This window comes from Oncorhynchus nerka, linkage group LG12, assembly GCF_034236695.1.
Source record: "Oncorhynchus nerka isolate Pitt River linkage group LG12, Oner_Uvic_2.0, whole genome shotgun sequence".
In the NCBI taxonomy this organism is placed as follows: Eukaryota; Metazoa; Chordata; class Actinopteri; order Salmoniformes; family Salmonidae; genus Oncorhynchus; species Oncorhynchus nerka.
The window spans coordinates 69,442,785-69,470,773 of NC_088407.1; the positions used below are offsets into that span (position 1 = coordinate 69,442,785).

At 44.5% G+C, this 27,989-nt stretch overlaps 1 protein-coding gene across 1 annotated transcript in view; it reads left to right on the forward strand.

Annotated features, from left to right (window-relative positions):
- LOC115138658 (ral GTPase-activating protein subunit alpha-1-like) overlaps window positions 1–27,989 on the forward strand; it is a 118,666-nt gene that overhangs the window by 58,004 nt on the left and 32,673 nt on the right. Inside the window, 6 exon segments of the mRNA XM_065025756.1 lie at window positions 1,145–2,132; window positions 11,758–11,829; window positions 11,940–12,063; window positions 13,130–13,285; window positions 26,253–26,411; window positions 27,131–27,258. Of these exon segments, the coding sequence (XP_064881828.1) occupies window positions 1,145–2,132; window positions 11,758–11,829; window positions 11,940–12,063; window positions 13,130–13,285; window positions 26,253–26,411; window positions 27,131–27,258 (1,627 nt within the window).

Sequence of the window (27,989 nt, forward strand, 5' to 3'; positions counted from 1 at the left end):
TTCCCTGAGGGTTTATGTAGCTCTGTGGGGCTGTAATTATGCTTATTGGAAAGAGATGGTTGGTAAAACACTGAGTGTCATGGCATCAGATTGTTCTCTGCGTGGTGCCACCCAGAAATGTAAAAAGAGTCTCCATTGGAATCATTGAGGTATCTAGCGTTGTAACTGGTGTCTGGCATTGTTGTTACTGGTGTCTGGCGTTGTTGTAACTGGTGTCTGGCGTTGTTGTTACTGGTGTCTGGCGTTGTTGTTACTGGTGTCTGGCGTTGTTGTAACTGGTGTCTGGCGTTGTTGTTACTGGTGTCTGGCGTTGTTGTAACTGGTGTCTGGCGTTGTTGTAACTGGTGTTTGGCGTTGTTGTTACTGGTGTCTGGTGTTGTAACTGGTGTCTGGCGTTGTTGTTACTGGTGTCTGGCGTTGTTGTAACTGGTGTCTGGCGTTGTTGTTACTGGTGTCTGGCGTTGTTGTTACTGGTGTCTGGCGTTGTTGTTACTGGTGTCTGGCGTTGTTCTTACTGGTGTCTGGCGTTGTTGTTACTGGTGTCTGGCGTTGTTGTAACTGGTGTCTGGCGTTGTTGTAACTGGTGTCTGGCGTTGTTGTTACTGGTGTCTGGTTGTAACTGGTGTTGTTACTGGTGTCTGGCGTTGTTGTTACTGGTGTCTGGCGTTGTTGTAACTGGTGTCTGGCGTTGTTGTAACTGGTGTCTGGCGTTGTTGTAACTGGTGTCTGGCGTTGTTGTTACTGGCGTCTGGCGTTGTTGTAACTGGTGTCTGGCGTTGTTGTAACTGGTGTCTGGCGTTGTTGTAACTGGTGTCTGGCGTTGTTGTTACTGGTGTCTGGCGCTGTTGTTACTGGTATCTAGCATTTTACTTTTGATTGGCTAGATTCCCTCATCCCTTTACCCTCTGTTGGAGGGTAACACTAGAAATACCTGGTCCCACTGGGTTGAGCTGCTACCCACATGTTATCTACTGACTGACTGGCTGGCTGGCTTTTTCTATCGTTTCTCCTGTTTATTGGAACTGGTCTTGAGAAATTCTGCACTGTCAACATTAAATAGTGTCCATTATATCCCCTTGTTCTTGTTTTAGAGCTCTTCATCTCTTTATCTCCTTATTATTTATCTCTTCCTCTCCCCCTGTAGTGCGGAGCCGTATCCAGCACGGTCTGATCTCCATCGCTGCCAGGACTGTCATCACCCACCTGGTCAACCACCTTGGGCACTACCCCATGTCTGGAGGCCCTGCTACCCTGACCAGCCAGGTGTGTGAGAACATGGACAACCCCTACAGCGATAGCCCTGACCTGGCCCCAGAGCTCTTTGATGGGCCCAACCTACAGTTCTTTGTCCTGAATGGCACCACCCTCCTATCCTGTCTGCAGGTCCGTGCTGAGGACGGTGTGCCTGGTGGAGGAATGTCTGCAGGCCTCACCACCACCAGTGCCTGTGTGAGGGTTATCGTCCGAGACATCTCCGGAAAACACTCGTGGGATTCGGCTGTGCTGTACGGGCCACCTCACTGTGGTGTTCCCAATCAGCCCCTGCACCTCTACAGTAACACACCAACAGAGAGAATGACTACAGAGGGGGAGAAGAACTGGGTTGGAGACCCTATAGAGAAGGAAGAAGAGGAGAGGGAAGAGGGGGCAGCACCAGAGGAGGAGGTGGTGGTGTTGGTGCTGGGAGAGGAGGAGCAGGGGGAGGCTGTGGAGGAGGAAGGAGAGGAAGAAGAGGAGGAAGTGGAAGGTGTGTTGGAGCTCATGGCCCCGCAAGCTAAGCGTGTGTGTCGCGAGGCGGTCCCGTCCTGGAAGTCCCTGCGAGAAGAAGATGCTCTAGATGAGATGCTGCAATACCTGGCTTACTCCAGCCCCGAGTGCCTTCAGGGTGCCGGAGGCCCCCTTAACATCCCCGCCCCACCCCCTGTCTGCGTGTCGGAGAAGCAGGAGAACGACGTGATCAACGCCATCCTGAAGCAGTGTGCAGAGGAGAGGGACTTTGCGGTGCACAGGGGGAATGGGCTGAACATGAGAGCCGTGGAGCAAGGGGAGCCAGGGCCTCAGAGGCCTAAGTCAGCCTTCTACTACTGCAGGCTGCTACTCAACATCCTGGGCATGAACTCCTGGGAGAAGAGGTGAGAGAGACACACCACACCACAAACCAGGGTCCTGTTCAGTGGGGCACACAACAGGAGAAAACCTTTTGAAACTGGGAGGTACAGTGCCTTCAGAAAGTATTCATACCTCTTGACTTATTCCATATTTTGTTGCGTTACAGCCTGACTTCAAAATGGATTAAATAGATGTTATTCTCACCCATCTAAACACAATACCTCATAATGCCTTAGTGAAAACATGTTTTTAGAAATGTTTGCACATTTATTGAAAATGAAATGCAGAAATATAACATTTACATACTGTAAGTATTCACACCACTGAGTCAATACAAGTCAGAATCAACTTTTGCAGCAATTACAGCTGTGAGTTTTTCTGGGTAAGTCTAAGAGCTGTCCACCCCTGGATTGTGCAACATTTGCCCATTTATTGTTTTCAAAATTCTTCAAGTTCTGTCAAGTTGGTTGTCGATCATTGCCATATATTTTCAAGACGATTTTTAATTCAATACTGTAACTAGGCCACTCAGGAACATTGAATCTAGTCTTGGTAAGCAACTCCAGTGTATATTTGGCCTTGCATTTGAGGTTATTGTTCTGCTGGAAGGTGATTCTGTCTCCCAGTGTCTGTTGGAAAGCAGACTGTCCTTAAAAAACTCCTTGGTCCTTGCCGATGACGAGCATACCCATAACATGATGCATCCACCACAATGCTTGAAAATATGAAGAGTGGTACTTCGTGATGTGTTTTATTAGATTGCCTGGTTAAATATAAAGCTTTGTATTCAGGACATTTTTTTGCAGTTTTACTTTAGTGCCTTAATGCAAACAGGATGCATGTTTAGGAATATATATATGCTGTACAGGCTTCCTTCTTTTCACTCTGTCATTTAGGTTAGTATTGTGGAGTAACTATAATGTTGTTGATCCATCCTCAGTTTTCTCCTATCGCAGCCATTAAACTCTGTAACTGTTTTAAAGTTACTATTGCCTCATGGTGAAATCCGTGAGCGTTTTCCTTCCACTCCTGCAACTGAGTTAGGAAGGACACATCTATACAGTGCATTCGGGAGTTTTCAGACCCCTTCCCCTTTTCCACATTTTGATACGTTGCAGCCTTATTCTAAAATGGATTAAATAAATAAAAATCTATCTACACACAATACCCCATAATGACTATGCGAAAACAGGTTTTTAGAAATCTTTGCAAAAATATTTTAAATAAAAAACAGAAATTCAATATTTACAAAAGTATTCAGACCCTCTGCTATGAGACTCGAAATTAAGCTCAGGTGCATCCTGTTTCTATTGATCACCCTTGACGTTTCTACAACTTGAGTGGAGTCCACCTGTGGTAAATTAAATTGATTGATCCAGAGGCTAAATAAACGCACCCCTATTTAGGCGAGGTGCTGGCTTGTGGAGTAGAACACTTCAAAAATTAAGGAGAGCCACACACTCTAGGAGCTCCGATGCAGTAATTTAATTGCTGCTAAAGGTGCTTCAACAAAGTACTGAGTAAAGGGTCTGAATACTTATGTAAATATAAATACACGTGGTATTGTGTGTAGATTGATGGGGGGGGGGGACATTTTATCAATTTTAGAATAAGGCTGTAACTGTGGAAAAAGTCAAGGGGTCTGAATACTTTCCGAAAGCACTGTATCTTTGTAGTCACTGGGTGTATTGATTTTTAAAAAATTCACCTATATTTAAACAGGTAGGCTAGTTGAGAACAAGTTCTCATTTACAACTGCGACCTGGCCAAGATAAAGCATAGCAGTGCGAACAGACAACACAGAGTTACACATGGAGTAAACAATTAACAAGTCAATAACACAGTAGGAAAAAAAAGAATAAAAAGAGAGTCTATATACATTGTGTAAAAAGGCATGAGGAGGTAGGCGAATAATTAAAATTTTGCAGATTAACACTGGAGTGATAAATGATCACATGGTCATGTACAGGTAGAGATACTGGTGTGCAAAAGAGCAGAAAAGTAAATAAATATAAACAGTATGGGGATGAGGTAGATAAATTGGGTGGGCTATTTACCGATAGACTATGTACAGCTGCAGCGATCGGTTAGTTGCTCAGATAGCAGATGTTTGAAGTTGGTGAGGGAGATAAAAGTCTCCAACTTCAGCGATTTTTGCAATTCGTTCCAGTCACAGGCAGCAGAGAACTGGAACGAAAGGCGGCCAAATGAGGTGTTGGCTTTAGGGATGATCAGTGAGATACACCTGCTGGAGCGCGTGCTACGGGTGGGTGTTGCCATCGTGACCAGTGAACTGAGATAAGGCCGAGCTTTACCTAGCATGGACTTGTAGATGACCTGGAGCCAGTGGGTCTGGCGACGAATATGTAGCGAGGGCCAGACGACTAGAGCATACAGGTCGCAGTGGTGGGTGGTATAAGGTGCTTTAGTACAAAACGGATGGCACTGTGATAAACTGCATCCAGTTTGCTGAGTAGAGTATTGGAAGCTATTTTGTAGAGGACATCGCCGAAGTCGAGGATCGGTAGGATAGTCAGTTTTACTAGGGTAAGTTTGGCGGCGTGAGTGAAGGAGGCTTTGTTGCGGAATAGAAAGCCGACTCTAGATTGGAGATGTTTGATATGAGTCTGGAAGGAGAGTTTACAGTCTAGCCAGACACCTAGGTACTTATAGATGTCCACATATTCTAGGTCGGAACCATCCAGGGAGGTGATGCTAGTCGGGCGTGCGGGTGCAGGCAGCGAACGGTTGAAAAGCATGCATTTGATTTTACTAGCGTTTAAGAGCAGTTTGAGGCCACGGAAGGAGTGTTGTATGGCGTTGAAGCTCGTTTGGAGGTTAGATAGCACAGTGTCCAAGGAAGGGCCGGAAGTATACAGAATGGTGTCGTCTGTGTAGAGGTGGATCAGGGAATCGCCCGCAGCAAGAGCAACATCATTGATATATACAGAGAAAAGTGTCGGCCCGAGAATTGAACCCTGTGGCACCCCCATAGAGACTGTCAGAGGACCGGACAACATGCCCTCCGATTTGACACACTGAACTCTGTCTGCAAAGTAGTTGGTGAACCAGGAAAGGCAGTCATTAGAAAAACCGAGGCTACTGAGTCTGCCGATAAGAATATGGTGATTGACAGAGTCGAAAGCCTTGGCCAGGTCGATGAAGACGGCTGCACAGTACTGTCTTTTATCGATGGCGGTTATGATATCGTTTAGTACCTTGAGCGTGGCTGAGGTGCACCCGTGACTGGCTCGGAAACCAGATTGCACAGCAGAGAAGGTACGGTGGGATTCGAGATGGTCAGTGACCTGTTTGTTGACTTGGCTTTCGAAGACCTTAGATAGGCAGGGCAGGATGGATATAGGTCTGTAACAGTTTGGGTCCAGGGTGTCTCCCCCTTTGAAGAGGGGGATGACTGCGGCAGCCTTCCAATCCTTGGGGATCTCAGACGATATGAAAGAGAGGTTCAACAGGCTGGTAATAGGGGTTGCGACAATGGTGGCGGATAGTTTCAGAAATAGAGGGTCCAGATTGTCAAGCCCAGCTGATTTGTACGGGTCCAGGTTTTGCAGCTCTTTCAGAACATCTGCTATCTGGATTTGGGTAAAGGAGAACCTGGAGAGGTTTGGGCGAGTAGCTGCGGGGGGGGTGGAGCTGTTGGCCGAGGTTGGAGTAGCCAGGAGGAAGGCATAGCCAGCCGTTGAGAAATGCTTGTTGAAGTTTTGGATAATCATGGATTTATCGGTGGTGACCGTGTTACCTAGCCTCAGTGCAGTGGGCAGCTGGGAGGAGGTGCTCTTGTTCTCCATGGACTTTACAGTGTCCCAGAACTTTTTGGAGTTAGAGCTACAGGATGCAAATTTCTGCCTGAAGAAGCTGGCCTTGCCTTTCCTGACTGCATGTGTTGGTTCCTGACTTCCCTGAACAGTTGCATATCGCGGGGACTATTCGATGCTATTGCAGTCCGCCACAGGATGTTTTTGTGCTGGTCGAGGGCAGTCAGGTCTGGAGTGAACCAAGGGCTATATCTGCTCTTAGTTCTGCATTTTTTGAACGAGCATGCTTATCTAAAATGGTGAGGAAGTTACTTTTAAAGAATGACCAGGCATCCTCAACTGACGGGATGAGGTCAATATCCTTCCAGGATACCCGGGCCAGGTCGACTAGAAAGGCCTGCTCGCAGAAGTGTTTTAGGGAGCGTTTGACAGTGATGAGGGGTGGTCGTTTGACTGCGGATCCGTAGCGGATACAGGCAATGAGGCAGTGATCGCTGAGATCCTGGTTGAAGACAGCGGAGGTGTATTTGGAGGGCCAGTTGGTCAGGATGACGTCTATGAGGGTGCCCTTGTTTACAGATTTAGGGTTGTACCTGGTGGGTTCCTTGATGTTTTGTGTGAGATTGAGGGCATCTAGCTTAGGTTGTAGGACTGCCGGGGTGTTAAGCATATCCCAGTTTAGGTCACCTAACAGAACCAACTCTGAAGCTAGATGGGGGACGATCAATTCACAAATGGTGTCCAGGGCACAGCTGGGAGCTGAGGGGGGTCGGTAGCAGGCGGCAACAGTGAGAGACTTATTTCTGGAGAGAGTATTTTTTAAAATTAGTAGTTCGAACTGTTTGGGTATGGACCTGGAAAGTATGACATTACTTTGCAGGCTATCTCTGCAGTAGACTGCAACTCCTCCCCCGTTGGCAGTTCAATCTTGAAGGAAAATGTTATAGTTGGGTATGGAAATCTCAGAATTTTTGGTGGCCTTCCTAAGCCAGGATTCAGACACGGCAAGAACATCAGGGTTAGCAGAGTGTGCTAAAGCAGTGAGTAAAACAAACGTAGGGAGGAGGCTTCTGATGTTGACATGCATGAAACCAAGGCTTTTTCGATCACAGAAGTCAACGAATGAGGGTGTCTGGGGACATGCAGAGCCTGGGTTTACCTCCACATCACCCGCGGAACAGAGGAGGAGTAGTATGAGGGTGCGGCTAAAGGCTATCAAAACTGGTCGCCTAGAGCGTTGGGGACAAAGAATAAAAGGTGCAGATTTCTGGGCATGGTAGAATATATTCAGGGCATAATGCGCAGACAGGGGTATGGTGGGGTGCAGGTACAGCGGAGGTAAGCACTGGGTGAGGATAAGAGAGGTTTTATCTCTGGACATGCTGGTTGTAATGGGTGAGGTCACTGCATGTGTGGGAGGTGGGACAAAGGAGGTATCAGAGGTATGAAGAGTGGAACTTGGGGCTCCATTGTAAACTAAAACAATGATGAACTAACCTGAACAACAGTATACAAGGCATATTGACATTTGAGAGAGACATACAGCGAGGCATACAGTAATCGCAGGTGTTGATTGGGAGAGCTAGCTAAAACAGCAGGTGAGACAACAACAGCTAATCAGCTAGCACAACAACAGCAGGTAAAATGGCGTTGACTAGGCAGAGAGGGTCGGATTAACTACACACAGAGCCTGAGTGCGGCTGGGGCCGACAGATAAAAACATAAACAAACAGAATGGAGTACCGTGATTAATGGACAGTCCAGCAGGCATCAGCTATGTAGCCAAGTGATCACAGTGTCCAGCAGGCATCAGCTATGTAGCCAAGTTTACAGCAAGGATCCGGTGGAGTATTGGGCTCTAGCCGTGTATGAGTGGGGTTCGGGTGAACAGCTGAGTAGGCTGGGAGGTGGGCCTCAGGGATAGCTTCGGTACTGGGTGCAAGCTAGCTGTGAAGATCAGAAGTAGTGGTCCAGGGATTACGGCAGGAATCCGGCGTTGTTGTGGAGAGACAGTTATCCAGGCTAAAAAAATACTGTCTGGCTGTGCAGAAGGTAAACACCGCTAGCAGTGGCTAACAATGATTAATTAGCTTGTAGCTAGTTAGCTGGTTAGCTTCTGGGGGTTCTTGAATGTGTTCTAAAAATTTAAAAGAATAGCGATTCCGTATATCACATTGGGTGAGGCAGGTTACCGGAAGGTATAATCGAATTAAAAATCGAAAAGAGATTGAAAATAAATATGGGTCCGGTGAGTGGTTGGGCTGTAATTAATAACTTCACTCTGCTCAAAGTGATATTCAATGTCTGCTTTTTAAGAATGTTATCCATCTACCAATATGTACCCCTTTTTGTGAGGCATTGAAAAACCTGGTCTTTGTGGTTGAATCTGTGTTTGAAATTCACTGCTCGACTGAGGGACCTTACAGATAATTGTATGTGCGGGGTACAGAGATGAGGTAGGGATTTTTTTAAAATCATGTTACACTATTATTGCACACAGTGAGCAAAAACATAATTCTACTTTGACATTATGGGGTATTGTGTGTAGGCCAGTGACACAAAATCTCAATTGAATCCATTTTAGATTCAGGCTGTAAAACAACAAAATGTGGAAAAAGTAGAGGGGGTTGAATATTTTCTGAAGGCACTGTATTACCCCAACTTGTTCAATTTGAAAAGCCCTTTTTCAGTTTGGAAATGCTTTATTACGGTGTGCCCTACTGAACATGACCAACATCATAGTCTACAGTTGATTCAAAGTTGTTATGGCAAAATAGCTTTATTCTGCAGGTAGCCTATTGTTTACAGAACTGGCACATTTGGAGAGATCCAGTAGACTCTTGTAGAAAATGGGTATGTGATGATGGAACTTCAACTTGTTCTAGGTGCTGTGCTATATTCAGATGGGGGTGGAAAAAATGCACCATGTGTCACTGCTACCGCCAGCCTTGTTTGTCTCTCAGCCCGTCACTGAGATTTAGTATAGTCAGATTAGAGTAGCTTGTCCATCCGGATCTCTTTCTCTCTCTCTCTTTCTTTCTCTCTCGCTCACTTACTCACATGGTCATCTCATCCACCTCATTATCACCACACTTCACATATATTACTTTACATAGATCCATTTCCTGAAGCAGCTATTTCTGATGGCTTTTTTCATTGATGTCTTTGAAGTATTATCTATTGTATTACTAGAGATGGAGGCTGGCTCTTTAATGAGGAGAACTAATTGGGCTAAATGGAAATGGCGCGTCACATTGAGCCCTAATGGCTGTGTTTATCAGCGAACACATCCATCTATCCAGGAGCAATGATGGACATAAAAATAGCCCCTTCCATTAATTTCTCCCATTCGTTACTCTTTCACAAAATATATCTTTAACAGATGTATGTATATGAGAGGTCATCTTATCAGTAGAATGGAGGGATAGGGACTAGAACATTAATTTATACTGAACAAAAATATAAACATAACATGTAAAGTGTTGGTCCCATGTTTCATGAGCTGAAATAAAAGATCCAGGAAATGTTCCATACGCACAAACAGCTTAACTCTCACATTTTGTGCACAAATTTGTTTACATTAGTGAGCATTTCTCCTTTGCCAGGATAATCCATCCACCTGACAGCATAATCATTATACAGGTGCACCTTGTGCTGGGAACAATAAGGCCACTCTAAAATGTGCAGTTTGTCACACAACACAATGACACAGATGTCTGAAGTTTTGAGGAAGCGTGCAATTGGCATGAATTTAATGTTAATTTCTCTACCATAAGCCGCCTCCAACGTCGCTTTAGAGAATTTGGTAGTATGTCCAACCGGCCTCAACCTCAGACCTCGTGTATGGTGTCATGTGGGCGAGCGGTTTGCTGATGTCAACAGAGTGCCCCATGGTGGTGGCAGGGATTGTGGTGTGGGCAGGCATAAGCTACGGACATCGAACACAATTTCATTTTATCAAGGGCAATTTGATTGCACAGAGATACCGTGATGAGATCCTGAGGCCCATTGTGTTGCCAATCATCTACCGCCATCACCTCATGTTTCAGCGTGATAATGCACGTCCCCATGTCACAAGGATCTGTACACAATTCCTGGAAGCTGAAAATGTTCTTCCATGGCCTGCATACTCTCCAAACATGTCACCAGTTGAGCATGTTTGGGATGCTCTGGATCAACGTGTACGACAGAGTGTGTTCCAATTTCCAGCAACTTCGCACCCCCATTGAAGAGGAGTGGGACAACATTCTACAGCCCACAGTCAACAGACTGATCAGCCCTATGCGAATGAGAAGTGACGCTCTGAATGAGGCAGTTTGGTGGTCATACCAGATACAGACTTTTTTTAAAGGTATCTGTGACCAACATATGCATATCTGTATTCCCAGTCATGTGAAATCCATAGATTAGGGTCTAATAAATGTATTTCAGTTGACTGATTTTCTTATTTGAACTGGAATCTTTGAAAATGTTGCATGTTGTGTTTATATTTGTGTTCAGTATATTAGCCTACTCACATCATGCAAAGAGAGAATAAAAGGACACACAAACTCAGAGAGACTTTTCAGAGCCCTGCAACTGTAGCGATTGCAGAATTACGGAATCCTGGAGGGACTGAACATTTAAAATATACCAAACATTTTACATTTTCAGTCCCTCCAGGATTCCCAAGGCAAATTTGACCAGTCACCGCGATATTTCCACATAAAACTGTCAAATCATCACAATTTTGTTGCATAAATTTTGTTGCATAAAACTGACCCATCACCACAATTTAGCAGATGGTCTTATACAGAGCGACTAACCATTTGTGCTTTCATCTTAAGATAGCTCGGTGACACAACCACATCACAGTCGTAGTAAGTACATTTTTCCTCAATTACTGAGGGAGCAGAAAGGAGTCAGGAGGAGATAGCCTTTAATGAGCCATTGTCCTGCTCGCGCTTTCTTTTTCTCTTTATTTCTCTCTCGCTCGCTCTCCTTCTGGCATTCATACTGCGGTGCGTGGGCGAGCGAGTGTGCTGTTCCTGATTGCCACCTTTGAAATGGCTCACTTTCAATGGAAATAATTAAGACCGTTACATTGTAACAAGCTAATAAATAGGCTCATACGCAAATGGTGAGAGGGAGGAGGAAAAACACCACGAAACAGTCTTTTTTTTTTTTTTAAAGTAGTCGTGGCTTTTACATGAGCCGTCATTGTTAACCCCCCTCTGTTCGAACTTGACCGGGCCTAAGCAGCTAATGTTCAAACTCCAGATTGGGGGAAATAAGGCAACGTTTTAAAGCTCCAGATCTCGCGTGTTGTTACACCGGGGTGGTAACTAAGATCTAAGTGTATTGATTTCTCAGGATCTCGAGCTGTCCATCGCTTGCTATAAAGTTGCAGTGTATTCGTGTTTTTAGCTAAATACTGTGATACGGATTTTGTATTTATTTCCCAGAATTCCTGCCACCACTTGTTTGGCTGTGGTTTGACTCGATTGGTCTGATGTTCCAGGAAATGCTGTGACAAAAACAAAGAGGAGGCCAATTTGACATGTGGGCCTGCTAATGATGGAGAGGTAGTCTGCGGCAGGCAGAGGGAGAAGTCTGAGGGCTACTTAGTGAAAATCTGTGCAGTATAGACCTAATCACCTGATCACGGTCTGCCTATAGGGAGTGAGGACAGGCCTGGCTAATGTTGTTGTGAATAGAATAAAAGTTATACTTTATTGTCTATTCTCAGTGTCTTGTTGCTGTCAAGCTTCTGAATACTTTAGAATCTTTTCCAAGACATCACTGTGTTGTAAATAGATTCTACATAGCCTACAGATTCTATGTCACAATTCTTTATGCCAATGGCTTATACACTTGTTGTTCTCTGTTATAGGAGCAACTTCCATCTCCTGAAGAAGAACGAGAAGCTGCTTAGAGAGCTTAAGAACCTCGACTCCAGGCAGTGGTATGTTAGTGGGTCTTCTTCCTCAGACTGTTTTAAAATGTTTCCCTATGTTTCTTATATATTTTTTCTTGTTCCTTATCTTTTCTCTCATTTGCCATCTTTTCTTGTAGTCGAGAGACGCACAAAATAGCTGTGTTTTACGTGGCAGAGGGGCAGGAGGACAAGCACTCTATCCTGTGTAATACCAGGGGGAGTCAGGCCTATGAGGACTTTGTCTCTGGGCTGGGCTGGGAGGTAAGACAGACCCCTCTCTCTCCATTACAACCTTTCAGCATCTCTGTACACTTGAGTGCCCAAAACATTAGGAACACCTTCCTAATATTGAGTTGCACCCCCTTCGTCGGGTCATGGACTCTACAAGGTGTCGATAGCATTTCACAGGGACACTGGCCCATGTTGACTCCAATGCTTCCCACAGTTGTGTCAAGTTAGCTGGATGTCCTTTGGGTGGTGGACCATTCTTGATACAGGAAACTGTTGAGTGTGAAAAACCCAGCAGTGTTGCAGTTCTTGACATGAACCGGTGCACCTGGCACCTACAGTGTTTTCTCCTGTAAAAGTTGCATCATACTGGAGCCCACCTTGCGGGCTACCTCAGAATTCTATGGCACGTTATTTAATTGTCAACCATTAATGCTAGTCCTCTGGTGGTCAAACTAGCACTAACATCTTTGAGAAGCATTTGACAGTCTGCAATATTGGCTGTACTAGAGAATTTAAAACCTTTTTTGTAAGAACATAGTATATGGGATTGATTTTAAGAAATGTTGCTTAATTACTTGATTAATATTATGATGTTTCTATTCAAAGAACAAAGAAACCCTCAGTGTTTCCCTCAGTGTTTCCGTTAGGAAAATATGGCGCTGTACAACGCGACCAGTCAGGAGTAGGCTACAGTACTAAGAGCATAACATTTCCACACCCTAATTGTAGTCTAACCAATACCCAAATGGAGATTCAGTGAAAATAGAAATCTCATTGATTTATCAAGACCAGTCCCCATGTTTGTCTCAGAGCAGTGCTGTCTTTTCCCCCTTCCACTTGCCTCTTCCATTCATTTTGAAAGAGTATTTTCCAGTAAGCATAATCAGTGCTCCCCTTGCGCTGTTCTGGAGCAATGAAGTAGTGGGGGTTTCGTTGTTTTTTTTCAATATTCATTAGTGAGTTATTGTCGAGTTATATTACCATTGAGTTATATTTTTCTGTGCCTGATTTAGAACACTGAAAACACTTTGATTGCCCCACTTCTTGCTTTAGTGTATCTTATGGAAGTTTGATGATCTGTTTTCCTTTATTCCAGGTGAACTTGACCAGTCACTGTGGCTTTATGGGAGGTCTTCAGCGGAACAAGAGCACTGGTCTGACCACGCCTTACTTTGCCACCTCCACCGTTGAGGTCATGTTCCACGTCTCCACGCGGATGCCCCCAGACTCAGACGACTCACTCACCAAAAAGGTCTGTTATGGTGTTCTATGAATGGCAGTTGGTGTCTGTGTGAAAAAGATCATGTCTGACTGCAACCCTTGTTATGAACTTTTATTGAGATGCACACACTAGGGTTGCGGTCCAAACACTCACCCTCATCCACTTACCCTCATCTTATGCCATTGGGAGAATCCCTTCATCATCTTGGAGGGTGGTCCAAATGATTAGCCAAGCAAGGGAAGTTTGCAACGTAAGCCCTCGTTTTTAGTCGGCTTTGTGAGTGTATAATTATGTTCACTCCGGGGCCTGAAACTCCCCAAAATTCAATTCACGACGATTGTACATTAAGAAAAGTCTGCGAAAACGTAAAAACAACATCAATGGAGAAGTCAACATACAAGTGTAAGTAACAACGAATGAAAATAAGTTAGAAATTGTGCTACTAATGCACATGATGGTAGAAACACGTATCGTAAAAAAGTAAAATATATTTTGGAAATTGTAGACAAATATTTTTCTCCTCCAAAAGTTCCAGCTAGGCAGGCTAACATTCGTTAGCAAATTAATTCGCTAGCTATCATACATTAGGCAAATATTAAGAATGATATATTTAATATAAGTAGACACAATTCTCATAATTGACTGTAGCGCATATAAAGCATATATATATATAGGGCTACCTCAGGCTGAAAACACAATCATTTCGGTATGAACGAGTGCCGATTTTCCGGCCAAGGGCGGTCCATTTAAAAATCATTCCTTCCTCCCTCGCCCCTTGCCCTGCAAGTGTATACTCGTCAGACGTCATGATACGTCATCAGAAGTGTCCACTTAATTTGAGGGCTGAGGGGATAGGGTGTGTATTTTAAGTGTTTGGACCGCAGCCATGTCTGTCTGTGTCCCTCTCACTCCCTTTCATCCAGTCAGCAGGGGGTGGGTTATTCTGTGTTGCCTTTTTAGATGCTCTCACTGCTCCCCTGCAGAGAGAGAGACCCGATGTCTTCTCTCTCTCTCTCACACCACTCTGTAGTGATTCTCTGTATCCCCCAACTCATACAATGCGGAACAAAAACACACTGACCTTTCTGTTCAGTCCACTACTAAACCATTATATGTCGAGCTCTCTCAGATGGGTCACATTTCTACCTGCAGAGAGCTGTTTTTGTGTGGACTTGAGCCCCACAGAGAAACATGACATGTTTTGCTAATGTAGACGAGAGGAGCTTCAATCTCCCTCCAGCTACCAGGGCAATGGGTTGCTACAGAAGACGAGAGGAACTTCCATCTCCTTCCAGCTACAGTGGCAATGAGGGAGAAAATATATTCTCACCTTAAATGGTTCCCTTTATTCCTCTCTCTCAAGAAGCCCTTTCTTCTTCTATCTCTTCTTTATCTCTCTCACCTCATTCTGCCTCTGTACTTTTTCCCTTTGGAACATGCTAGCATCTCTCTCTCTCTCTTTCCCTTTGGAACATACTAGCATCTCTCTCTCTCATTCCCTTTGGAACATGCTAGCATCTCTCTCTCATTCCCTTTGGAACATGCTAGCATCTCTCTCTCATTCCCTTTGGAACATGCTAGCATCTCTCTCTCTCATTCCCTTTGGAACATGCTAGCATCTCTCTCTCTCTCTCTTTCCCTTTGGAACATGCTAGCATCTCTCTCTCATTCCCTTTGGAACATGCTAGCATCTCTCTCTCATTCCCTTTGGAACATGCTAGCATCTCTCTCTCATTCCCTTTGGAACATGCTAGCATCTCTCTCATTCCCTTTGGAACATGCTAGCATCTCTCTCTCTCATTCCCTTTGGAACATGCTAGCATCTCTCTCTCTTTCCCTTTGGAACATGCTAGCATCTCTCTCTCATTCCCTTTGGAACATGCTAGCATCTCTCTCTCTCTCTTTCCCTTTGGAACATGCTAGCATCTCTCTCTCTCATTCCCTTTGGAACATGCTAGCATCTCTCTCTCTCATTCCCTTTGGAACATGCTAGCATCTCTCTCTCTCTCTCTTTCCCTTTGGAACATGCTAGCATCTCTCTCTCATTCCCTTTGGAACATGCTAGCATCTCTCTCTCATTCCCTTTGGAACATGCTAGCATCTCTCTCTCTTTCCCTTTGGAACGTGCTAGCATTTCTCTTTTTCTCTTTCCCCTACCTCTCTCTGTCACTCTTAACCTAAAATAGACATCACCTCTCCCTTGTTTTTCTCCTCTTCTACAAATATCTGTTTGTCTTGGTATTATTTTTCAGCAGGCAGAAATGTAATTAGAGAACAGAGGGCATTAGCTGTAATGAGTTTGGCTGTGAGGCCGGGGTGGCCGATGATACAGAGGGCCTGTAGCTATAGATCGCCGTGGCGATGCAGAATTAACAATGAAGTATCATTAGAGCTGTCCCCTCACTTCCCCTGGCATACGTCTTCAACAGGGGCGATACACACACACACAGCCGGATGCTAAGGTGCTGCTAATACTAATAACATACTCATTAATTAATGCATACAGACAGGAGGGGAATATTGAAAAAGCTGGTTGTGCATGTGTGATGGCCAATAATACACACACACAGTTTCTTAGTAGGCCAATGGCCGCAGTAGTCATTTCGTTGTAACGTTAGTGTAGTAGAGGAGGGTATTGTGATGTGTAGTTGTCTCATCCAGGATCTCTATGGACCCACCTAGCTATCTGAAGATGAATGCATTAACTGTAAGTCGCTCTGGATAAGAGCACCTGCTAAATGATACAAATGTAAATGTACCAGAGAAACATTGTGGTGTCTAATGACCAGTAATAAGCAGACAGATCATTAGCTGTGAGTTTTAATTTTCTTCCCCTTGTTCTGCAGTGGCTTGGGTGAGGAGGCTAGAGAGAGGAGGAGGGGTGTCTTTTATCGCAGTCTGATTTGAGGGGTTTAATAACAAGAGCTGAAACGCCACTGATAGCCTGCTTGTGATTACTCACTCACACTGCTGATAATGTGAAGTAAAAGGCATCCAATCCATCAGATAACCTCTAAGATATCACATTTTATTTGTCACATACACATGGTTAGCAGATGTTAATGCGAATATAGCGAAATGCTTGTGCTTCTGTTTCCAACAGTGCAGTAAAATCTAACAAGTAATCTAACAGTTCCCCAACAACTACCTAATACACACATCTAAAGGGTGAATGAGAATATGTACATATAAATATATGGATGAGTGATGGCCGAGCGGCATAGGCAAGGTGCAATATATGGTAAAAAATACAGTATATACGTAATATATTAGTAATGTAAGGTATGTAAACATTATTAAAGTGACATTGTTTAAAGGGACTCATGATCAATTTGTTAAAGTGGCCAGTGATTGGGTCTCCATGTAGGCAGCAGCCTCTGGGTTAGTGATTGCTGTTTAGCAGTCTGGTGGCCTTGAGATAGAAGGTGTTCTTCAGTCTATCGGTCCCAGCTTTGATGCACCTGTACTGACCTCGCCTTCTGGTTGGTAGCGGTGTGAACAGGCAGTGGCTCGGGTGGTTGTTGTCTTTGATTGATTGAAAGCAAAAAAGGTCAATCAAATGTATTTATAAAGCCCTTCTTACATCAGCTGATGTCACAAAGTGCTGTACAGAAACCCAGCCTAAAACCCCAAACAGCAAGCAAGGCAGGTGTAGAAGCACCTTTCCTGCGACATCGGGTGCTATAGGTGTCATGGAGGGCAGGTAGTTTGCCCCCGGTGATGCATTGTGCAGACTGCACCACCCTCCGGAGAGCCTTGCAGTTGAGGGTGGTGCAGTTGCCGTACCAGGCTGACAGTTGCCGACAGGATGCTCTCAATTGTGCATCTGTAAAAGTTAGTCAGGGTTTTGGGTGACAAGTCAAATTTCTTCAGCCTCCTGAGGTTGAAGAGGCACTGTTGCGCTTTCTTCACCACACTGTTTGTGTGGGTGGACCATATCAGTTTGTCCTTGATGTGTACGGAGAGGAACTTAAAACTTTCCAGGAACTTCAAACATTCTCCACTGCTGTCCCTTCTATGTGGATAGGAGGGTGCTCCCTCTGCTGTTTCCTGAAGTCCACGATCATCTCCTTTGTTTTGTTGACTTTTAGAGAAATAGTTTGTTTTCCTGACACCACACTCCCAGAGCCCTCACCTCCTCCCTGTAGGCTGTCTCATCGTTGTTGGTAATCAAGCCCTTTACTGTTGTGTCTTCTGCAAACTTGATGATTGACCTGGAGGCGTGCATGGCGACGCAGTCGTGGGTGAACAGGGAGTACAGAAGGCTGCTGAGCATGCACCATTGTGGGGCTCCAGTGTTGAGGTTCAGTGAGGTGGAAATGTTGTTCCCTACCTTCACCACCTGGGTGCGGCCCGTCAAAGTCCAGGACCCAATTGCACAGAGTGGGGTTGAGGCCCAGGGCCTCCAGCTTGATGATTAGCTTGGAGGGTACTATGGTGTTGAATGCTGAGCTATAGTCAATGAACAGCATTCTTACATAGGTATTCATCTTGTCCAGATGGGATAGGGCAGTGTGCAGTGTGATGGCGATTGCATCGTCTGTGGACCTGTTAGGCGGTATGCAAATTGAAGTGGGTCTAGGGTGGCCGGTGAGGTGATATGATCCTTGACTATGACAGAAGTGAGTGCTACGGGTGGTAGTCATTTAGTTCAGTTATCTATGCCTTCTTGGGTACAGGAACAATGGTGGCCATCTTGAAGCATGTGGGGACCGCAGACTGGGATGGGGAATGATTGAATATGTCCGTAAACACACCAGCCAGCTGGTCTACTGAGGACACAGCTAGGGATGCCGTCTGGGTCAGCAGCCTTGCGAGGGTTAACACGTTTAAATGTTTTACTCACATCGGCCACGGAGAAGGGGGGGGCGGGGCGCAGTTCTTGTTAGCGGGCCGCGACGGTCTCACTATATTATCCTCAAAGCGGGCAAAGCAGGTGTTTAGTTTGTCTGGAAGCGTGACGTTGGTGTCCGTGACGTGGGTGGTTTTCTTTTTGTAGCGTGATTTCCTGTAGACCCTGCCACATACGTCTCGTGTCTGAGCCGTTGAATTGTGACTCCACTTTGTCCTTGTCCCGCCATTTCACTTGTTTGAATGCCTTGCGGAGGGAATAACTACACTGTTTACATTCAGCCATATTCCCAGACCTCTTTCCATGATAAAATGCAGTGGTTTACGCTTTCAGTTTTACGCGAATGCCGCCATACATCCACAGTTTCTGGTTAGAGTAGGTTTTAATAGTCACAGTACAACAACTCCAATGCACGTCTTTATAAATTCACTCACCGAATCAGCATATACAGTGGGGCAAAAAAGTATTTAGTCAGCCACCAATTGTGCAAGTTCAACCACTTAATTACATGCCTCTCATCTTTTTTTCATCATAGGTACACTTCAACTATGACAGACAAAATGAGAAAAGATATCCAGAAAATCACATTGTAGGATTTTTTATGGATTTATTTGCAAATTATGGTGGAAAATAAGTATTTGGTCAATAACAAAAGTTTATCTCAATATTTTGTTATATACCCTTTGTTGGCAATGACAGAGGTCAAACGTTTTCTGTAAGTCTTCACAAGGTTTTCACACACTGTTGCTGGTATTTTGGCCCATTCCTCCATGCAGATCTCCTCTAGAGCTGTGATGTTTTGGGGCTGTTGCTGGGCAACACTGACTTCCAACTCCCTCCAAAGATTTTCTATGGGGTTGAGATCTGGAGACTGGCTAGGCCACTCCAGGACCTTGAAATTCTTCTTACGAAGCCACTCCTTCGTTGCCCGGGCGGTGTGTTTGGGATCATTGTCATGCTGAAAGACCCAGCCATGTTTCATCTTCAATGCCCTTGCTGATGGAAGGAGGTTTTCACTCAAAATCTCACGATACATGGCCCCATTCATTCTTTCCTTTACACGGATCAGTCATCCTGGTCCCTTTGCAGAAAAACAGCCCCAAAGCATGATGTTTCCACCCCCATGCTTCACAGTAGCTTAAAACTTTCCAGGAACTTCACAGTAGAACTCAGCATTCTTTGTCCTCCAAACACGACGAGTTGAGTTTTTACCAAAAAGTTATATTTTGGTTTCATCTGACCATATGACATTCTCACAATCTTCTTCTGGATCATCCAAATGCTCTCTAGCAAACTTCAGACGGGCCTGGACATGTACTGGCTTAAGCAGGGGGACACGTCTGGCACTGCAGGATTTGAGTCCCTGGCGGCGTAGTGTGTTACTGATGGTAGGCTTTGTTATTTTGGTCCCAGCTCTCTGCAGGTCATTCACTAGGTGTCATTCACTAACCCGTGTGGTTCTGGGATTTTTGCTCACCGTTCTTGTGATCATTTTTACCCCACGGGGTGAGATCTTGCGTGGAGCCCCAGATCGAGGGAGATTATCAGTGGTCTTGTATGTCTTCTATTTCCTAATAATTGCTCCCACAGTTGATTTCTTCAAACCAAGCTGCTTACCTATTGCAGATTCAGTCTTCCCAGCCTGGTGCAGGTCTACAATTTTGTTTCTGGTGTCCTTTGACAGCTCTTTGGTCTTGGCCATAGTGGAGTTTGGAGTGTGACTGTTTGAGGTTGTGGACAGGTGTCTTTTATACTGATAACAAGTTCAAACAGGTGCCATGTTTCCGTGAAACAGAGAATGTTACGATCTCTGATGTCTCTCTGGAAGGCAACCCTTGCTCAAATTTCATCTGCCTTGTTGTCAAGATACTGGACATTGGTGAGTAGTATACTCGGGAGCAGTGGCCAATGTGCACGTTTACAGAGCCTGACCAGGAGGCCGCTCTGTCTGCCCCTTCTGCGGCACTGTTGTCTTGGGTCAGCTTTTGGGAATTAGATCCATTGTCCTGGGTGGTGGTCCGAACAGAGGATCCGCATCGGGAAAGTCGTATTCCTGGTCATAATGTTGGTAAGTTGACGTTGCTCTTATATCCAATAGTTCTTCCCGGCTGTATGTAATTAGACTTAAAACTTGTTTGGGATAGGGGGCAGCATTTTCACTTTTGGATGAATAGCGTGCCCAGAGTGAACTGCCTCATACTCAGTCCCAGATGCTAATATATGCATATTATTATTCGTATTGGATAGACAACACTCTGGAGTTTCTAAAACTGTTTGAATGATGTCTGTGAGTATAACAGAACTCATATGGCAGGAAAAAACCTGAGAAAAAAATCGTAACAGGAAGTGGGAAATCTGAGGTTTGTAGTTTTTGAACTCACCCCTATCGAATTCACAGTGGGATATGGGTTATTTTGCACTTCCTAAGGCTTCCACTAGATGTCAACCATCTTTAGAATGTTGTTTCAGGCTGCTCATGTGAAGGGGGGCTGGATGGGAGCGGTTTGACTAAGGGGTCTGCCTACAGCCTCGTTCTCAGTCACGCGCTTTCACTTGAGGTAGCTCTTGTTCTATTGCTTTTCTACAGACAATGGAATTCTCCGGTTGGAACATTATTGAACTTTTATGATAAAAACATCCTAAAGATTGATTCTATACTTAGTTTGACAAGTTTCTTTGACCTGTAATATAACTTTTTGAATGTTTCGTCCAAATGGACCAAATCGCGCTTTTGGATTTGTTTACCAAACGCCCTAGCAAAAGAAGCTATTGGAGATAAATTGACATAAATGATGGACATTATCGAACAAAACAAGCATTTTTTGTGGAACTGCGATTCCTGGGAGTGCATTCTGATGAAGATGATCAAAGGTAAGTGAATATTTAAAATGCTATTTATGAATAATGTTGACTATACAACATGGCGGATATTTCTCTGGCTGGTTTGGGCTCTGAGCGCCATTCTCAGATGATGCTTTTTCCATAAAGTTTTTAAAAAATCTGACACAGCAGTTACATTTAAGGAGAAGTGTATCTAAAGTTCCATGTATAATAGTTATATTTTCATCAACATTTATTATGAGTATTTCTGTGAATTCATGTGGCTCTCTGCAATATCACTGCATGTTTTGGAACTACTGAACATAACACGCCAATGTAAAATAAGATTTTTGTTGATTTGTATTTGGCGCCCTGCAGTTTCATTGACTGTCCGCTAGCGGAACCCCAGTCCTGGACAGGTTAAGATTTCCTGGGGAAACAATGTAAGAAATAATACGTTTAAAAAACAAATACTGCATAGTTTCATAAGGATTTGAAGTGAGGCGACCATCTCTGTCGGCGCCATCTTGATATGAGTGTAAGATGGAAAAAAAATTCAAACCACCGTATTTCACATAACCGTCTCCTATCTCATGACTGAAATCACTCATCCAGCCCTCCAGCCTGCCGAAAGGCCTTTCTGTCTTCATGTTCTGCATCTGCGCTCACCACTCTGCTCATAACTCATTGCTACAATTTAGGTGTGTATGTATAGCAACAAAGTGATGTTTGTGCGTGCGGGTGGTGGCCCCCCCAAACCCCCTTGTTCATCCCAAATTACACCCTATACCCTATATAGAGCACTACCTTTGACCAGAGCTCAGTAGTGCACTATATAGAGAACAGGGTGCCATTTGGGACTCGTCACCTGGAGCGTTGCTCCCGCTCCCCCTTCACCCGAAGGTCCGCGCTGCACATGGCCATAATGTAGCCAAATTAGATCTGGCCGTCGCTGTCCCCCTGGTTAAACTCCTACCATGACTTCTCAGCAGCTGATTGGATTTGGAGAGGCTGGAGGGGACGCTATCCAACAGAGCGATCTGCAGATAGACACTAAACCATGTTAACCAGACACTAAAGCGTGTCAGCTCAGCCAGCGAGAGCGGCCAGCAGGCACACACACATAGGGAAGCACGCGCACAAACATAGTCACACTCAAACACACACACCCTGCATATTTATTTGTTTGTTGTTTTCTCCATCTCCCCTCAGCACACCTCGTAACAGACAGTGACAGGCGTACTGAAGGTTGAAAGCTGAGAATACGTACACACCCTCTGGGTCTTATGGATCAAGGATTTATGAATGAGGGCTGCTGATGTGAAATGTTAAAGGAAAGATGGCTCAAGCAGCAGTTAGCCACTATCTGCTCGGCAATGGATGAGGATTAGATTTTGTGACTGGCTGGGAGGAAAGAATAATAGTTTCCTATTGGTTGAGAGCGGAGGATGAGAACGAGGTGCTATTTTTTTTATTTAACCTGAACTAGGCAAGTCAGATAAGTACAAATCCTTATTTACAATGGTGGCCTACCAGAAGGCAAAAGCCCTCCTGCGGGCACTGGGGCTGGGATTAAAAAATATAGGTCAAAACACACATCACGACAAGAGGGACAACACTACATAAAGAGAGACCTAAGACGACAACATAGCAAGGCAGCAACACATGACAACACAGCATGGTAGCAACACAACATGGCAGCAGCACAAAACATGGTACAAACATTATTGGGTGCAGAGAACAGCACAAAGGGCAAGAAGGTAGAGACAACAATACATCACACGAAGCAGCCACAACTGTCAGTAAAAGTCTCCATGACCGAGTTTTTGGGTGACGAGATGTAGATAAAACGCTCCAGTTTGAGTTCCAGTTGCTAGCTGCAGCGAACTGAAAAGAATAGCAGCACAACATTGCTTAGAATCAAGGGCAATGGTGACATCATTTAGGACCTTTAAGTTTGCAGTGACACATCCATAACCTGAGTGGAAACCAGATTGCATACCCAAGAGAATACTATAGACATCAAGAAAGCCAGTCCGTTGATTATTGATACGTTTTTTCAACACTTTTGATAAACAGGGCAAAATAGAAATGGGCCTATAAACATTTAAATAAAATGCTGCTTTTCAAGCAATGGGAATATAGGGGCAGCAACCTGTTGAGTGTAGGGAGCAGTATTTATGTTTGGATGAAAAACGTACCCAAATGAAACTGCCTTTCTCAGGCCCAGAATCTAGAATATGCATATAATATTATAATATTGTCAGATTAGGATAGAAAACACTCCAGAACTGTCAAAATATTGTCTGTGAGTATAACAGAACTGATATTGCAGGCGAAAACCTGAAAAAAATCCAACCCGGAAGTGCTGTTTTTCCTGAAAGCTCTCTGTTCCATAGCCTGCCTTCGCTCCATTTAAAGGGATATCAACCAGATTCCTTTTCCTATGGCTTCCCCATGGTGTGAACATTCTTTAGACATAGATTCAGGCTTTTATTTTGAAAACTGAGCGAGAAAGATCATGACCAATCTACTTGGCTGCTAGCTGTTTGTAATGTTTTGTCTACTGAGAGAGATGTCCTTACATAAACGCTTGGTATGCTTTCACCGAAATGCTTTTTTGAAATCTGACACGCCAGGTGGATTAACAACAAGCTACGCTGTGTTTTGCTATATTGCACTTGTGATTTCATGAAAATTGAATATTTTTAGTAATTTAATTTGAATTTGGCGCTCTGCAATTCTGCGGATGTTGACGAAAATTATCCCGGTAACGGGATGGGTGCATCAAGAAGTTAAAGAAGAAAGGGTCTAAACCATCTGAACCAGGTGTTTTTGGGGGGTCAAGTTTAAGGATCTCCTTTAGCACTTCAGACTCAGTGACTACCTGCAGGGAGAAACTTTGTAGCGGGACAGGTGAAAAAGAGGGAGAATGATCGGGGATAGTCGCATTAGAAGGGGTGGGAGATGAGGAAATGTTGGACGGGCGAGGAGGCATGACTGAGTCAAGTAGGAATCCTGACTTAATGAAGTGGTGATTAAAGAGCTCAGCCAGCTCCTTGTCAGTAACAACCACATCATCAACGGAAGGTTGCCAGTTCAAATCCCCGAGCTGACAAGGTACAAATCTGTCGTTCTGCCCCTGAGCGGGCAGTTAACCCACTGTTCCTAGGCCGTCATTGAAAATAAGAATTTGTTCTTAACTGACTTGCCTAGTTAAATAAAGGTTAAAAATACATTTAAAAAAGGGACAAGGGCAGCTGTGAGTAGGAGAGTTTATTCTCCATGTTTTTAACTGTTTTCCAGAACTTCTTGGGGTTAGACCCACAGAGAGAGAACTGCTTCTAAAGTAACTAACTTTGGCCTTCCGGATAGCCTGAGTGCACTTTTTTCTTATTTGCCTGAACGATAGTCAACCTGAGTATGCATGCGCAGAGCGATTTACCAAATGGAATTCTCTATACAGGCAAGGGTCGTGTTCACTATGGCACACAACGGGAAAAGTAAATGAGTTTTTTTATTTATTAGACAAGTCCAGGTAGTCCCTCCTGTTTTGAGAAAGTTTTCTTCAGTTTTGCACCTAATGAACACGACCCAGGCCAGGACAGTGTGACGTGGCCTTTGTGGGACTTCCTGTGACAGCCTGGCTCTCTGTGGCCCTCGGGAGTGATTGAGTGAACATGTGAAGATGGAGAGAACATTAGAAAGATGGAGTGAGTGTGAGAAGATGGATGAGTGCTGTGGTCTGAGGCGGCGTGTTGCGGTGGTGGCTCCTCTCGCCTGTCACTCTTCAAGGTTAATGACACGGTGCTGGATGGCCCTGGATGGAGTAGTCCTAGACAGCCAACTCGTGCTACCTGCCCCACACAGGACACAGTGACAGTGTTACATGGTTGAATGGAGAAGTCCTAGTTCTGGTATAGGATCAGTTTTTCTTTTTAGATCACAATGACAAAGATTATATGAACAGGGAGAACTGATCCCAGATCAGCACTCCTACTCTGAGACTCTTTTTTTTCATACAGGCCTGAGTTTTGACAGTGAATTTCCATCAGGGACACCAAGCTCAAGGCTCTCACTTAAAGTAACTGCCCAATGAATATCTCACTTTTTAAAAGTTCATATTCTGTTACTTATATCCAAATACATTTGTTGAGGACACCCCTTCAAATGAGTGGATTCAGCTATTTCAGTCACACCCGTTGCTGACAGGTGTATAAAATCGAGCACACAACCATGCAATCTCCATAGACAAACATTGGCAGTAGAATGGCTTTACTGAAGAGCTGAGTGACTTTTAACGTGCCACTGTCATAGGATGCCACTTTTCCAACAAGTCAGTTCATCAAATTTCTTCCCTGCAAGAGCTGCCCCGGTCAACTGTAAGTGCTGTTATTTTGAAGTGGAAACGTCGAGGAGCAACAACGGCTCAGCCGAGAAGTTGGCCCGTGGACAAAGCCAGGTCCATACAGAAATGGTTTGCCGAGATCGGTGTGGAAGAACTTGACTGGCCTGCACAGAGCCCTGACCTCAACCCCATCACCTTTGGGATGAATTGGAATGCCGACTGCGAGCCAGGTCTAATCGCCTAACGTCAGTGCCCGACCTCACTAATGCGCTTGTGACTGAATGGAAGCAAGTCCCTGCAGCAATGTTCTAACATCTAGTGGAATGCCTTTCCGGTAGAGTGGAGGCTGTTATAGCAGTAAAGGGGGGGACCAACTCCATATTAATGCCCATGATTTTGGAATGTGGTGTTCAACGAGCAGCTGTCCACATGCTTTTGGTCATGTAGATTATTTGTGGCCAAAGCATAAATTGGAGAAGAAACACGTCAAAAAACCCACCTCAAACGTGTATCTCAAATAGACAGTTTCAGAAATGTTTGCTATTTCCTCATAGAACATGTCATCTCCCTGAGGAGGATGAGCTGGCCAATCAGCAGTGTAGAGGAGGATGAGCTGGCCAATCACTGGTCTACTTACATACTTTTAATGACCACGCCCACACCATTCTGTTGGTGTGTACGCCAACACCATTCCAACACAGAAAATATGCTTTTTAACATGCATAATAAAAAAAAATTGGAAAGGAAAACTATTGCAATCATATTGTTAGTAATTATGTCATATTTCATAGAAATCTGGAAACATTTAATGTGTGACTGTTTAATCATCCTCTGCCATGTGAATGAATAACATGAACTTGAATTTTTAAACACAATAAAAAAAATCAATGTTGACTACTGGACAGGGACACTCACCTTCTTGCTCTTTCCTCCTCTCCCTTCCCACCTCCTCTCCTCCCTCACCTCTGTCCCTCTAGCTAAGGCATCTTGGGAATGACGAGGTGCACATTGTGTGGTCTGAGCACTCGCGGGACTACAGGAGAGGCATCATCCCTACGGAGTTTGGAGACGTCCTCATTATCATCTACCCCATGAAGAACCACATGTACAGCATCCAGATCCTCAAGAAGCCAGAGGTGGGTTCACACAAAAAAACCAGTTTTACATCGGTTTTAATGATCACGTTGACATTAAGGTATCCTAGATTCCATTTCCTGCCATTGTTGCCTTCAGCAAGGCACTTAGTCCTAACTCCTAAACTGCACTAGGGGCACCGCACCGCGGCTGACCCTGGCTTCCAATCCCTCGGGATATTTTTGTGAGTTTATTAAAAGCTAAAAAGACACATTTCTGTGTTTTGAAAAATTACAATTGACAATATCACAGCTATCCCTGCTGCAGTGTTATATTTTAATATATAAATAAATCAAAACAAATGTCTCGTGGTACTCCTGCTTCCTGCTCAGTTATGTCCGGCCTAATCAGATCAACAGGATTCTTAGAATTAAATTGCAGTATGGATATGGCTAGAAGATGGGTCTGTCCCTTCAGAGTCTGGGGAAATGTGGAAAGATGGCCAGATAAGGACAGAAAAGAGGTCTGGCTTTTATGAAAGTCAATTATGGCACTGAAACAATAATGTTTTTGTTATTTTATAAAATTAACTAATGTTGCATTGAACATTGCATTCCCTGGGATCTGATAGACGAAAATCAGCTGTCACTGTTATAGTTTTATAAAGTTTCTTATTGTTATGGCTTTATCTAATCAATAGTAAATTACAGAGTTGTTTTTCGCTCTCCTCCCTCCCCCCTCTCTCTCCTCTCCTTCACTCTACCCCCCTCTCTACCTCTAGGTACCATTTTTTGGGCCCCTGTTCGATGGAGCCATAGTGGATGAGAAGATCCTTCCCACCATGGTCCGGGCCACGGCTCTCAATGCCAGCAGGGCTCTTAAATCCCTCATCCCCCTTTACCAGAACTTGTATCCTTCTCCATCTTTCCATCTCCCTGCCAGGGCCTGGCAGCACTCTCCAAACCACAGCCCTATCCAGCACCCTGCCTGTAGGGGGAAGATAAAGCCACAACACACTCGCTAACTGATCTGTTATGCCTCTCCTCACCTATGGCCATGGCTGTCAAGTTAATTGTTATTTTGCACTAGCAAGGGAGATTACTATAAGTGTATTAGTGTGTGTGTGTGTGTGTGTGTCACCTTGCTGTGGAGACAGTGGAAGGCATGAAGACTTCATCCGGCTATAGCTCCTGTCGTGTTGACTTGCTCCTTTTCTGTTCTGAGGAGTGCGATAGATTGCCACACAGACCAGCTCCTCACTGCACTGCAGGCTCACAAGGCATAATGGTAGAACGGCGTCCTTCTCGCTCGATAATTATCGATGTCTCATCCCCTCCGGTGCTCATTTTCTCAACATGTAGAGCATCTCATTCTGCTCGGTGCAAGAGGTGACCGCATTTTTCTCCAGCAGAGAAACGGTGATCATTGCCCATCGTCTCCTCACAGTGATTCAGAGCGATTTGCTTCAGTAGCGATTAATCTCTCGCCTCACTTGGGTGACTCACACCACCGCCAATAGCATGGCTTTTCAGCTCTGTCTAGCACTAATGTTGATCATTTTGAATAGCAAAATTATTTTTGGGGGGATTAAGTAGCTTTATTTTTGCCAAATTGTTTCAATATTGTCCAATGATAATAAT